The following is a 13131-nucleotide window of genomic DNA, read 5'->3' on the forward strand; positions in this document are numbered from 1 at the left end:
CTCATGTCCATATCTTGGGGTTCATTTTGCTTAGCATTATCTTATATGGTCATATGTACATAGCTTTTGAGCTCTTCTGCTCATGTGATAAAATTATCCTAGATGTATACTAATTATTGCAAATGAGGGAAACCATGGGACCTATATTTCTTTGGGTCTGGCTTACTTGACTTAGTACGATTTTTTCCAAGTCTCCATTTCCTAATAAATGGGGTGATGTCATTCTTTCTGATGGAAACATAGAATTCACCTCACTTCTGACTTTTTGGTGGCTAATTAGAGAAAAAAGCCCGTGAACCACTGGCTCTGAGCTGTTTAGTATTATTTCAAAACAACATTTAAGAAGTTCCCTTCCATTCTAATCTGATGAGTTAAAACCCAAGAAAGCCATGCCTGTAGAGGTGGCCTGGCTCTTCTCTGTGCTTCTCCTTTCCCCACATTGGACAGTTAAAAGACTGTTTCCTCAGATAGGACACTAGGATCCTGTGGCTAGCTCCAATCAAGGAAATTCCACTAGGATACAAGTCACCACAGGGTTGAGAAACCCCAGGGGACTCATTCTCTTCCCCTTAGGTTATCAAGTACTGGGGCTTGTTGGCTTAGAGCTAAAATTGAGTAGATATAATCTTTTAAACAATCATATAAATGATATGAATGCTAATGTAGCTCAAACTGTATAATTTGTTTAAAGAAAATCATTAAAACATTTATGGGCATAAAAAAAAACACTGTAGGAAACATTGTAACAAATGTGTGCCTTGAGGCTTAAACTGTAAGTCTAGTTCTTAAGACCCCAGAAAGTATGTAGACACTGACAAATAAAGAAATGGTATTATTAGTCAACACTTTTTTGGTAGCAAATAATAGACACTTACCTCAAGCACATTCTAAAAACAAGCTGAATTTTTAAAATACTTACCTTAAACTTTAAATTTATGGAAAGATACTAAAATCTAGGTATAAGAATCTCAAAAGCCTTCGCTAAGATTCTATTTAAAAAAAAAAAAGACTACACCAAGGTGTGATAACCTGTCAAAAATCAAAAACAAACAAAACAGCCTAGAAGCAGCCAAAAAAAAAAAAAGGCAGTTTGTAAACAACATACCTTCCATACAGCTACTGGCAGATACCTGGTATTTAAAGCATTGAAGGAAAAACCTGACAACTAAACCTTTTACCTGGCGAAGGAAGATAAAGGCAAAAGATAAAGGAATACTTATAAGACATGCTAAAGGAAGTTCTTCAAACTAAAACACCAGAAAGTTAATTAGTAATGAAAAACTCATTTGTTGGGAGCCAAAAGTTAAGTCTCTCAAACATGATAGGCTTAACTATCTCACTGGAACAACCTGAGGCTGAGTTTACAGAATCCTACCTTTTCACCACGCCCTAAGTAAACACCCTGCAGCTACTGAAGATCACCTTTGCACCACGCCCTAAGTCCAAGCATATAAATACCCTTGTGTGAAAAATAAAATTTGGCAGCTTGATCAGAATCCTTGTCTTGCTGTCCTTCTTCATGTCTCTTGTCCCTTCATTCCTTCTCGCTTAGGTTCACCGCCCTCGTTGAAGTTCTGCGGGTCGGGAAAACTGGCGCCCAACGTGGGGCTCGAGCCTCTGACTAAGGAAGGAACGCCGTCCTCCGGGATAACTTGGCCAAGTACAGTCCGAGATCGCGAAATCGCCTCGACAGACCCTGCCGAGAGACAGATCCAGGAGGAGAATGGGGACGGCGCATGGTGAGTGACCCACTATGGGACAAGCAATATCGTCACATGGTATATTTCTGTCAGACCTCAAGGAGGCCCTCAAGACACGGGGAACGCCGGTTAAGGAAAAGGATTTAGAATTCTTTTTCTCATTCAGAGAGGACTTGTAGGAATCATAGATGAAAAAATGGCAAAGAGTAGGAGATTGTTTAAAAGATTATTATGAAATCTTTGGTTCAGAAAAGGTTCCTGCTACGGCCTTTTCCTATTGGAATTTGATTAATGAAGTTTTAAAATGTTCTCTATTTGATAGTGGAATTTTAAAACTTGTAAAAACAGGAGAGGAGGTTCTCCAAAATGCCTCTCGGCCCCCAGCGTCTTGCCCATCGGTTGTATTAGATATGACTGCTGGTCAATTTACAGAAAATCCCTTCCTTTTGTGGCCAGGCCCTTCGAGGGCACACTGCCCCTCCAGATTCAGATGTTTTTTCTCTCCCCGCTTTACCTAACCTGGCACCTTTACGCGAGACCCTTCAACATAGGCGAGAACACCTCCAACTTTTAAAAGAACTGCGGTCCCTTGATTATGAACTCCGCACACTGGCCTTGGCCGATACACCAAAACCACCTAATAAAATTAAGGTTAGATCACGCCATCAATCAGTCCTTGCCTTTCCAGTAACTCGGAGCCAGACAGGACCTCAGAGGGTGAGGAGGATGAATCAGAAGAGGAGGAAAAGGAGGATGAGGAACAGGATAGTGGGGATGAAGAGGAACAACCCACCCAGGGAAAAGGCCAACAAGAGTATAAGAGGCTTAGCCTCCGGTTTGTTGAAAAGCTTAAAAATGCATGTGCCCAATATGGCCCGACTGCCCCTTATACGTTAGCCTTATTAGAAAACCAAAGTGCGCGCTGGCTCACCCCTAATGATTGGAAGTTTCTGGCCCGCGCCACCCTTAGTGGGGGTGATTTTGTTTTATGGAATGTGGACTTTAAGGAACAATGTAGAGAGACTGCGCAAAAAAATTTGGCTAAAACATCTTCAAAAACCTGGACCTATACTAAACTTTTGGGTAATGTGCCCTTTGATACCAATGCTAAACAGGAGCGCTTTCCTACCGGACTTTTGGCACAACTTCAAAATGCTGGTCTTTATGCTTGAAAGCGTCTCCCTCAAAAGGGATCGGCTACTACTTCCCTGGCAAAAGTTAGACAGGGGCCAGATGAACCCTACAGTGACTTTGTCTCAAGGCTTAACTTGGCTGTGGAAAGGCTTCTTGGGACTAGTGAAAGTGCCTTTGTTAAACATCTTGCCTTTGAAAATGCTAACCCGGCATATCAAGATGTCCTCCAGCCACATAAAAACAAGGGTGACCTCTCTGAGTTCATCAGGCTTTGTGCTGGAGTAGGAACCGCCCAGCCATGGGACTCACCATAGGTGCTGCTTTTACCAAGGCATTTCAAAGTTCAGTCCCCGGCTCCTGCACTTGTTTGAATTGTAAACAACCTGATCACTTTGCACATGAATGTCCCTTGGGCAAACAAAGCCAAGGGGCAGTGCCCTCCCAAGCTACTGGTAGACCACTCCCTGCCACTCTTTGTCTTTTAGATCAAGAACTAGCAGCCCCAAGGTGGCTGCCAGAACACTTGATAAAACAAGTGAATGGCTTATCACAACCCAGGGGAAACCTTCCCCTCCCCCCAGGATGATGCCTTTTCTCTTACAGATGCAGCTAGAACTCCAGACTTGGACCTTCCTGTTTGAATTTACTTCTAAGCCCATACAGGTTCATCACCATCGCCTTGATATGGCAGACCAAGGCATTGAGATCTAGGATTTACCCCAGGCTTTTAATTAGTGTTTTGCCATAAGCTTGTTCCAGTGGGAACCCCCCCCCTTCTTTTTCTTATTTAGAAAACCCTTCTCCTTATTCATAACTCCTGACCATTCAACAGGGCAAGACCTATTGCCATAAGGGATAGGTTCGCCCCTCCTCCTATAGGCCCCTCCGCTTGGGGGAGGATGCACCTATGGGAGGAAGAAAAAATGCTCAAATCAAGGGTGCAAGTAAGACTGCAGGGGGATGGATCCACGAGATCCCAAAACCCAAGACCCCTGAGTGGCAAGCTCTGGTGCATGACAGTTGGCATGCATACCCACAATCCGTCTCCTCAAAAAACATGCCAAAGCCTGTAAAATTCCCCTCCCCGAGTGAGGACGCTCGCTCAGGAGCGGAGAAAAACCCTGGGCCCTTAGAGGAACAGAGCCTCTGTCACCCCCTTAAAAAGAGCAGCCAACAATTGATGGTCAATTTTCTAAATAAGAAAGGGGGAGATGTTGGGAGCCAAAAGTTGAGTCTCTCAAACATGATAGGCTTAACTATCTCCTGGAACAACCTGAGGCCGAGTTTACAGAATCCCACCTTTTCACCACGCCCTTGTGTGAAAAATAAAATTTGGCAGCTTGATCAGAATCCTTGTCTTGCTGTCCTTCTTCGTGTCTCTTGTTCCTTCATTCCTTCTCGCTTAGGTTCATTGCCCTCGTTGAAGTCCTGCGGGTCGGGACACTCATTGAGAACATAGCCAAGCACCAGTGGCACAGGCCTGTAATCCTAGCTTCTCAGGATGCTGAGATTTTAGGATAGTGGTTCAAAGCCAACTTGCATAGGAAAGTTCTTAGGACTTTTATCTCGTTAACCATCGAAAAGCTGGAACTGGAGCAATGGCTCAAGTGGTAGAGCTACAGCCTTGAGAGAAAAGGCTAAGGGACAGTTCCCAAGTTCTGAATTCAAGCCCAAGTACTGGCAGAAAAAATAAATCAAGTTCCTAAAATCCATTGGTCAAATAAGAAATTAAAGCAAAACATTTAAATTTCTGAGACAAAGGAATATGGATACACAATACATCAAAATGTGAAACACAACATAAAAGAGTTCTCAGAAGGACATTTTATAACAATTTTATGACTATACTAAAAAGGAAAATTTTCAACAACTTGACATTCATCATCAAAGAACTAGAAAAAAAAGATGAACTAATCCAGAAAGACTAAGGATCTATATCATTTGGGCCCTTAGGTTGACTTCTGAATAGAATGAAAATTGCTAGTTGGAAAACCTGGCAAAAGCCAGCATGCAATAAAGAGTTAACTCAGACCAGGCACTGATGGCTCCCACCCATAAGCCAACCTAAAATGGAGATGCAGATCTAAAGAGTGAGATTCAAAGACAGCCCAAGAAGAAGAAGAAAAAAAGAACACTAAAATCTAAAATCCTGAGAAGTTCTTATCTCTCCAATTAACCAGCAAAAAAAAAAAACCTGTAAGTGGAGATGTGGTTCAAGGTGTAGTAGAGAGTCAGCCTTAAGAGAAAAAAGCCAAGTGAGAATGTGCACCTGAGTTCAAGCCCCAATTCAAGCATGACAGACAGATAGACAAAGACATAGACAGTTAATGCAACCATGTTTCCAGCTATGCACATGCCAAAGGATGGGCTGACCCTTGTTCACCTCTTGTGACAACCTCTATATTCTGGAGACATCCTACCTGAAGAGGATATCTCTGTATTGGGATCTTGAACTGCCCAGCCACATTTGTTCTCATAACTCCATGCTGTTCCCATGGGGCACTGACCACCCTCCCCTGGGACCCCTCCTGGCTCTCAGGAAAACCTCACCTCTGACCTATCTGGAAGTAGAGGATTGCCAGCATCAAAAAGATACGTCTACCATAAAACCCCAAACGGAATGGTTTGCACAATAAATCAATCCTCAGCAGGAAAGGTCAAAGAAATTCCAAAGAAGATCTCACCTTTAAATGTATAAAAACCTAACCCTCCCCCCCTCCTCATTCCTTTGTTTCTCCAACCTTGCTTGGTGCTACATGGAATTCCTCTGCAGCAATGATGAAAGATTGCTCTGGTCTGTTGAGGTCTCTGCCTTCTTTCTCTGCTTTTATCTACTTGATCTTTCCCTAACATTGCTTACATTCCAAGTGTCACTTATAGGGGAGGTCTTTGGACCATGTCCTGACCTCTCAAGATGCTGGAGACAAAACAGCTTAAGTCCCACTCTGGAACCCAGGTCTCTGTGACTGATCATGATAACTATGGACATCAGGCCCAGGTCTTCCTGTGTGTAGTCATATATGGTTGCTGGAGAACTAAATGCTGTCCCTACAACTCTGGGAAGAGGAAGTTGTGCCAGCTCGCTCCTGGGCTCCATACCAGGCAGCCTTTATCCTTGCTGATTTTCACCTGTGTCCTTCCTAGAAGATAGAGTATATTCATGAGCTTAATGATTTCTGACTCTTCTGAGATTTTCTAGCACATCATGCATTGTTACTGAGGTTGATCATGGGAATCCTCTGACACATGGAGATAAGTTATGAACATTACTTAGTATTTTATCAGGGTTCATTCTTTTGCGGGGGCAGAGGGGAAATACTGGGATTTGAAATCAGGGCTTCACACTCACTAGGCATGTATTCTACCACTTAAGCCATGCCACAGCCCCTTTTGCTTTGCTTTTGTTGTTATTTTGCATTGTGTTGTTTTGTTCTTCAGATAGTCTTGAGTTTTTTTCAGGGCCAATCTCAAACTGACATCCTCCTACCTCTACCTCCCAAGTGGCTGTGATTACAAGCATGTACCAATGCACCTGAAATTTTCTTAATTTCTTAATTGACCACAAGTGCATAAGATGTCAACATTAGAAGAAGCTACATGAAGCATATATAAGAATTCTGGCCAGGTGCTAGTGATTCACACCTGTAACCCTAGCTACTCAGAAGGCTGATCTCTGAAGATCTCCATTCAAAGCCACTGCAGGCAGGAAAGTCTTATCAATCACCAATTAACCACAGAAAGAAAGAAAGAAGAAAAAAAAGAAAGAAAGAGAAAGAAAGGAAGGAAGGAAGAAAGAAAGGAGAAAAGGAAAGGAAAGTGAACTGTAGCAAAAGTGGTAGAGAACCAGCTTAAATGAAAAATCTCAAGCCCTGAATTCAAGTCCCAATACTAGCACCAAAAAAATTTATACTATATTTCAAACATTTTGAAAGTCCAATGTTGTCTCTTTAGGAAAAACAAAAACAAGAACAAGAAGACAGAGATAAGCATTATTAAGGCTGGGTATGGGAATGCATGTGAGTTCATTACATTCTCCCCATTTTTTTTCCTGCAAGTTTGAAATTCTTCATAATAAAAAAAAATTAACCCCAGAGAATTCAATATGCTTTTGTGCAATGAATAAAAATAATCACATCCAAAATAGAAAAGGACAGTGCCAAAGTTGATGAGGAAATAGTTCAGAAGCAGAAATAAATTAAGATGTGGAAACTATCACCCACATAAATTAAGCAACTATCGATAACAAAATTTCGCAAATATTTACCAGAAGCCATAACTTTCATCTCCAAATGGTGGGGTAAAGGCCATCCAACCCAAAGCCATTGGTAGTGAGCTTACATGTAGCCAATACCAACACCAGTAGGACCTGCCAAGAAGGATCCAGTTCCCGCCCCCAGCAGGACCTGTGAGAGGGCAACTTCTCAAGTCTTAGGTCACAAGGTTAACCTCTTCCCAAAGACACAACAATAGGAGCCCTGCTCTTGACTGCTTCCCCATTCTTGCCCAGATGGGTTAAAAGATGTCATGACACTTGATTGGCATTCCAGCTCTGAAACTTCCTCATTATACAAATGGGGGCATGTGACATTATCTTTCTGTCCTTGTTTTCTGGCTTGCATGATGAAGCACAGCATTGTGCCTTCCTGGGGTTTCTGAGGATGGAGGACGAGGAAGCTTTCCACTTTCTATCCTACCCACTGAGGCCTGGGTGCCCCCTTGTACCTCACTCAATACCAGGCAACAGGTGCTTTACAAATGCTGCCCGGGGAAATGTAGGGAGGGCAGAAGACCACATTTTGGAGCTGAAATGGGAAGAGTGAGGACAGTGGTTCACCTTACAGCTCAATCCATTCACAGCAGGAAGTCTTTTGGTGATAGGACCAGGTTGGGAACAGGCCCGGGATTTCACTTTGGATATACAGGTGCTGCACACAGTTGGGTATGGGTAGTCGCAAAGGATTCCCTGGCTTTACCTCTGCAGGGCTGGATCCCCGTAGTTTGCCCTCCCAGGGCAAACTCCAGCCACTGACACAAAATACCCATCTGCACTGGGACTGGGTCTGGCGGTGGGGGTGGGGGGGGGGGAATAAGAGGGACTCAGCCTAGCCAGCCAATCACCAGGGAGCTGCTCTCAGGCAGGCTTCCAAGTCCCAACCCCTTCGAGGGAAGGGAAAGTTGCTGAGCCACCTCTGAAAAACTCAGGCCTGCAGCCTGGAAGAGATAGGTCCAGGTGGACAGTGTGCATACAGGAGAGAGGTAAGTCATGGAGCCGGGCTAGACCAGGCCAGGCCAGGGGAGGGGCTGGGAGAAGCCCAGTAATGAGCTTCCAAGAGCCCTGTTTTCCTTCTCACTTATTTACCAGGCACGTCCTTCACGCTGGTCCTGCACAGGGGGGTTACACTATGAACTGGACAACGACCTTGCTCCCTGCGGTTTATATTTTGGCAGGGGGCCAGCAATAAACAACAATGCAATGAGCTCATTAGTGCATGTGAGAAGTGGTACACAGAGGTAGAGAAGAGAGGAGAGACGGGCAGGTGGGTGGTGAGCAAGGTGGTCAAGAGACAATCTCACTGAGAGGTGACTGGGGTAAGATGGAAGAAGCCACATGAGGGAAGAGTGGCTGAGTAAAAGCATGGTCCTGGCAAAAGGCAGGGGAAGCATAGAGAGCTATGAACAGCCTGGAGCTTGTGGCACTTGGGGCTGAATGGCAATGGGCAGAGAAGAGGCAGGGTAGGAACAGAGGAAAAGGGCCAAGTAGCCTGACAGGGACCTGGGCACTGAGTGGCTTCTCATGTATGCCAGACAATTTGTCACCAGATCCCCGCTTTAAAAGCCTGCACACAAACCCCAGTGGTGGCGTGAGACGTCCCTCCCTTCCCAAGGACTCTGTCCTCTCCACAAGATGCTAGTGACCATTGTGCAACCTAGGGCCCAGGAAGAAAAGGGGAAAATGCAGGGCACCCAGAGAAGGTCCACCCAGGCTCTTGGCATTCCTTTCCAGGCGCTCACGGCCCTGGGGAAGGACGTCAGAGTGAAGAATTGTCCCCATCACTAGCAACCACCACAGGGACAGCAGAGGGGTGACCAGGCCTCCCCAGGGGTGCTACTACCTTCATAGGGGCGGGGTCCATGGAAGCTAGGGATCTGCAGGAGCACAGGGGCTGAGCTTTGCCCAAAGGGCAAGAGTGGGGAGGAAGGGGAGAGGAGAGCAGGGAAGCTGGAATGGAGGCTGCGATGGAGGGATAAGTCGATGTCGGAGAGAGGCAAGCGACACGGGGTGGGCATTCCATTACACAAACAGCGAGAGCCAGTGCAAGCAGAGGAAAGAAAAGAAATGATCTGTACCTCAAGTGCTCGCCCTTGATCAAGAGAGACACCAATGGCCTCTAACAGGGGACAGCGGCAGGAGTGGCCCAGGGCAGGCTAGAGAGCACCTAGCTATGGCCTTGCTATGAAGGAATGGGGGCTTCTAAGAGGTCAGGAATTGGGACCCCTTCCTGACTTTGGGGCATGTACCCAAGCTCCAGGGGGAACACTCACTTCACAAGCAGAAAGCAAACTTCCCTCCCCTTGGCATCATGGCAGTCCTTGGGGTTCACAGGAATGAGCCCTGAACCTAAGAGCAAAAGAATGGGACTTCAGGATCTCACAGCAGCTGCCACAGAAAGGCATGGTAGGGTATAACCAAAGTCCGTTCACTCCCTAGTCATTTACTGCTTGGTCACGTCCAGCTGCCTGGCTAGGTGCCACTCCTTTACTCTCATTAACTTTCTTCTAGGACTTTGCATAACACGCTCCAGGCATGGGTCACAGAATGGGTCACATGCTTTGGTGTCACTTAACGAAGTTCTTCCCTTTCCATGACTCCCGCCCTGACCTCCGCTTACATAACTGTACGCATATTGTGCCGTTCACACCTGGGCAGGGCCTCGCCCACAGCTGGGGCCTGCAGGAAGGGGATGCAAAGGGGTGGCCTTTTCTCCTCCACAGACAGCCCCCGGTTAATACCCAGCCCCGGGCAATCTCTCTCATATGCACCAAGTTCTTGGCACTGTCCAACACTCAGAGCAGACTCAGGAAGAGCCAAGTCGTCCTCTCTCACACAGACAGCTCCTCGCAAGATGAGCAGCCCAGTGCATCGAGTGTCGCTGGGGGACACCTGGAGCCTGCGCATGAACCCTGACATAGAGAGCGAGAGGCGGGCGCCGTCCTTTGACGTGGAAAGACTCACCAACATCCTTGACAGAGGGGCCCAGAACACTGCACTCCGCAGGAAAGTTGGTAAGGGGTGGAGTGCCAGCCTTGTACCCCACCTGCTTTTCTTTCTAGCCACTCTTTCTTCCAATAACCAATTTGTCCCCCAAATGCCACAGTGAAAGAGATTCATTCCTTTGGACTTTGAAGGGAACTTTTCACATGCCAGTTTTCCCTGAGCCTACATATGTGACACAAGTGTCCTCGGCAGCAGCAGAACTGGAGACTTGACCTCATTCTGCCACAATGTCATGGTGCCAACCTCAGATGGGTGACATTTCCCACCTGGGGGCTCAGTTGCCTCATCTGTTCAGTGACAATAGTGACTTCCTGTGTGGGTCCCTGGGACCAGTGGGTGGGAAGATCTGAAGTCACTTGAGTCCTCGTCTCTTCTCTGTCCCCTACAGAAAGCATTATCTACAGTGACCCCGTGTTTAACCTTCAGAGCAGTCATTTCATGACGCACAGTGAGCATTATGAGGCCGCACTACACAACAGATTCCATGTCCAGAAGCTGGCACAGCATCTAGGCTGGCAGGAAGATGGTAGTGAATTCAATTACGTTAACAGGTGCTCCATCAAAGAGGGATTCACCTGGGAATGTCTGCAGAGTCCCCGGTCCCAGGAGCCATTTTCCCCAGCAAAAAACGCAATTTACTGGACAACCCCTTCCTTCCTCAACCCTGCCCAGACCAGGGGAACATGGGACCCTGTCTTCAAGAGGCTACTACTCAACTGCAGGACCTCTCCCCCTACAGAGCCCTTTCCGGAGCCGTAGGCTTGGGCTTACAAAGTATCTTCATAAACACCCTCAAGAGCCTGGGCTCGGAGGAACAGATTGCTAAATGGGGCCCACTCTGCAAAACCTTCCAGATCATCACAACGTATGCCCAGACAGAACTAGGACACGGTGAGTCAGGGCTGCTGCGGCGTGCAGCATTCAGGTTACTTTGAAAGCATTCCAGCAGATGGCAGTCAAAGGTCTAGAGGAAATTATGCCTTCTTGGAATTTGCATAAATGTATTCTAAGACCTCCCAAGTCATTCCTTCTAGAAAGTATTAGCATGCATCCCTATGCACCCCCACCCCAGCCCACAAAGGAAAGGGGCGGACACCCCAGAAGCACACTGAAAACCTGGCCCCCTAGTTTATTTTGAGCTGCTGAGAGTCAAGGCCCACCTCGAAGCTGTCCAAGTAGGTAAGAACTCTACGTTGGCCCAACATCTAACTTCCTACCTCACTTTTAAGGGACATACCTTCGGGGCCTGGAGACTGAAGCCACCTATGATCCAGCCACCCAGGAATTCGTGATCCATAGTCCCACAATGACTGCCACCAAATGGTGGCCTGGGGACCGTGAGTAGCCATCCACACCCTTCCTGTCCTTCCCCAAGGAGAACATAGCTAAAAGAGCAAAGTACCTTTGGCTTTGATGTCCAGCAAATGTCAGACTGGCTTCCTGTTCTTGGCAGATAGTCTTGGGCAAGCCCTGAAATGAGTGGGATATTAAGGATTTCATCTGTGATGTGCTGAGTGGTCCTCTAAGGAAAAGTTTGAAGGCAAGAAGGAAATCCATTTGGCTTTTGAGGGATGAAGAAGGAAGCCATGTCCACATGCAAGCAGGCACTGCCCCCACCGGACACACATCTGCATGTACACACAGCACAGCACAGCACATGTGCACTGGGCCTCATTTCAGGCCCTCCCCACATGCTCCAGCCCCCCCATGTAATGATTAAGCTTGTTCCAGCCAATCTCCTGCTCTCCTGGCTCTCCTCCCACACACACACTCAGAAAGGCTATGGCCACCAGGTGGCAGCCACATCAAGACTCTCTGAGCCCCCATGATTTGCCTGACTCCCAGAAGGTGTCCACTATGGCCTCCTTCCTTGGGCTTGGGAAGTTGCCACTGAGGATATATGTAGTGTGGAAAATAAATACAAATGTGGGCAGTTCAAGTGAAGCAGAAGAGAGTGACAGCAGGGAAGAAGATAAGGAGGAGGATGGGAAAGAAAGAGAAGGAAGGAGGGAGAGAGTGACAGAGGGAAGAAAGGAAGGAAGGAATAGGAAGGGAGGGAGGGAGGGAGGGAGGGAGGGAAGGAGGGAGGGAGGGAGGGAGGGAGGGAGGGAGGGAAGATGAACAACCACTATCACAACTGCAGAGAAAAGAAACCAGCCTTCCAGATTAGATGTAGCAGGGTTCAAACCCCAGGTCTGTGGCCCCCCAGGCCCATGACCTTCAGTACACCACTTTACTGCGTGAGACTCAGTTTCCTTATCTGAAAAAGGAGACTCATTATACCTGTTCTGTAAAAGCTAGGAAACAGGGCCACACTTCACGTGAGTTTTGATGAGCGGTGTGTTATAATGAGGTTGATGACAGAATGATTATTTGTTGTTTTCTTGGGGGAGGGGATTTTCTCATACACATGCTCATGACACAGTTCCAAAACTATTCATTTTGGTTACTTCTTTGGGGGTGGGGGGGATTCCCTTTCTGCGTCCTTGCTGACTTTGTGAGGACGCAAAGGCAGCCTTCTGGAATCGCAGCCACAGGAAGCCAAGTTGGGGGACAGCAATGCTCATGGCTTTCATTTTTGTGCCCTCAGTGGGACGGACAGCCACCCATGCTCTGGTCCTGGCCCAGCTGATCTGCTCCGGAGCCCGGCAGGGCATGCATGGCTTTATTGTGCCCATCAGGAGCCTCCAGGACCATTCTCCACTGCCAGGTAAAGCCACGGGCTCCCTTCTAGAAGGGGCTCCCCCATCCTGAAAGCCTGGGAGCTCCAAGAGAGAAGCCAGGAGCTATCACCATTGGGCCAGGAGATATTACCATTGTCCAGTTAGACAGATCTAGTGCCATGCTGGCTGGGTGACTTTTTTTTAATTTAATTTAATTTTATTTGTGAACATACTGTACAGAGGGGTTACAATTACATGGGCAGGATAATGCATACATTTCTTACCCAAGCATTGCAGCCTCCTCCTTTGTTTACCCGTCACATCCCTTCCCAGCCTCCCCCCTCCCCCCCAATCCCAA

The 13131-nt window shown here is 47.0% G+C and overlaps 1 protein-coding gene across 1 annotated transcript in view; it reads left to right on the forward strand.

Annotated features, from left to right (window-relative positions):
• The first annotated feature begins 8009 nt into the window (after positions 1-8009).
• Positions 8010-13131, forward strand: part of Acox2 (acyl-CoA oxidase 2, branched chain) — a 31615-nt gene continuing 26493 nt past the window's right edge. The window contains exons 1-6 of the mRNA XM_013010559.1: positions 8010-8090; positions 9944-10118; positions 10499-10661; positions 10850-11001; positions 11340-11447; positions 12701-12820. Of these exons, the coding sequence (XP_012866013.1) occupies positions 9959-10118; positions 10499-10661; positions 10850-11001; positions 11340-11447; positions 12701-12820 (703 nt within the window). The 5' untranslated portion in view covers positions 8010-8090; positions 9944-9958. The remainder of the gene's footprint in view (positions 8091-9943; positions 10119-10498; positions 10662-10849; positions 11002-11339; positions 11448-12700; positions 12821-13131) is intronic.

Source organism: Dipodomys ordii, unplaced genomic scaffold (assembly GCF_000151885.1).
Source record: "Dipodomys ordii isolate 6190 unplaced genomic scaffold, Dord_2.0 Scaffold12, whole genome shotgun sequence".
Taxonomy (NCBI): domain Eukaryota; kingdom Metazoa; phylum Chordata; class Mammalia; order Rodentia; family Heteromyidae; genus Dipodomys; species Dipodomys ordii.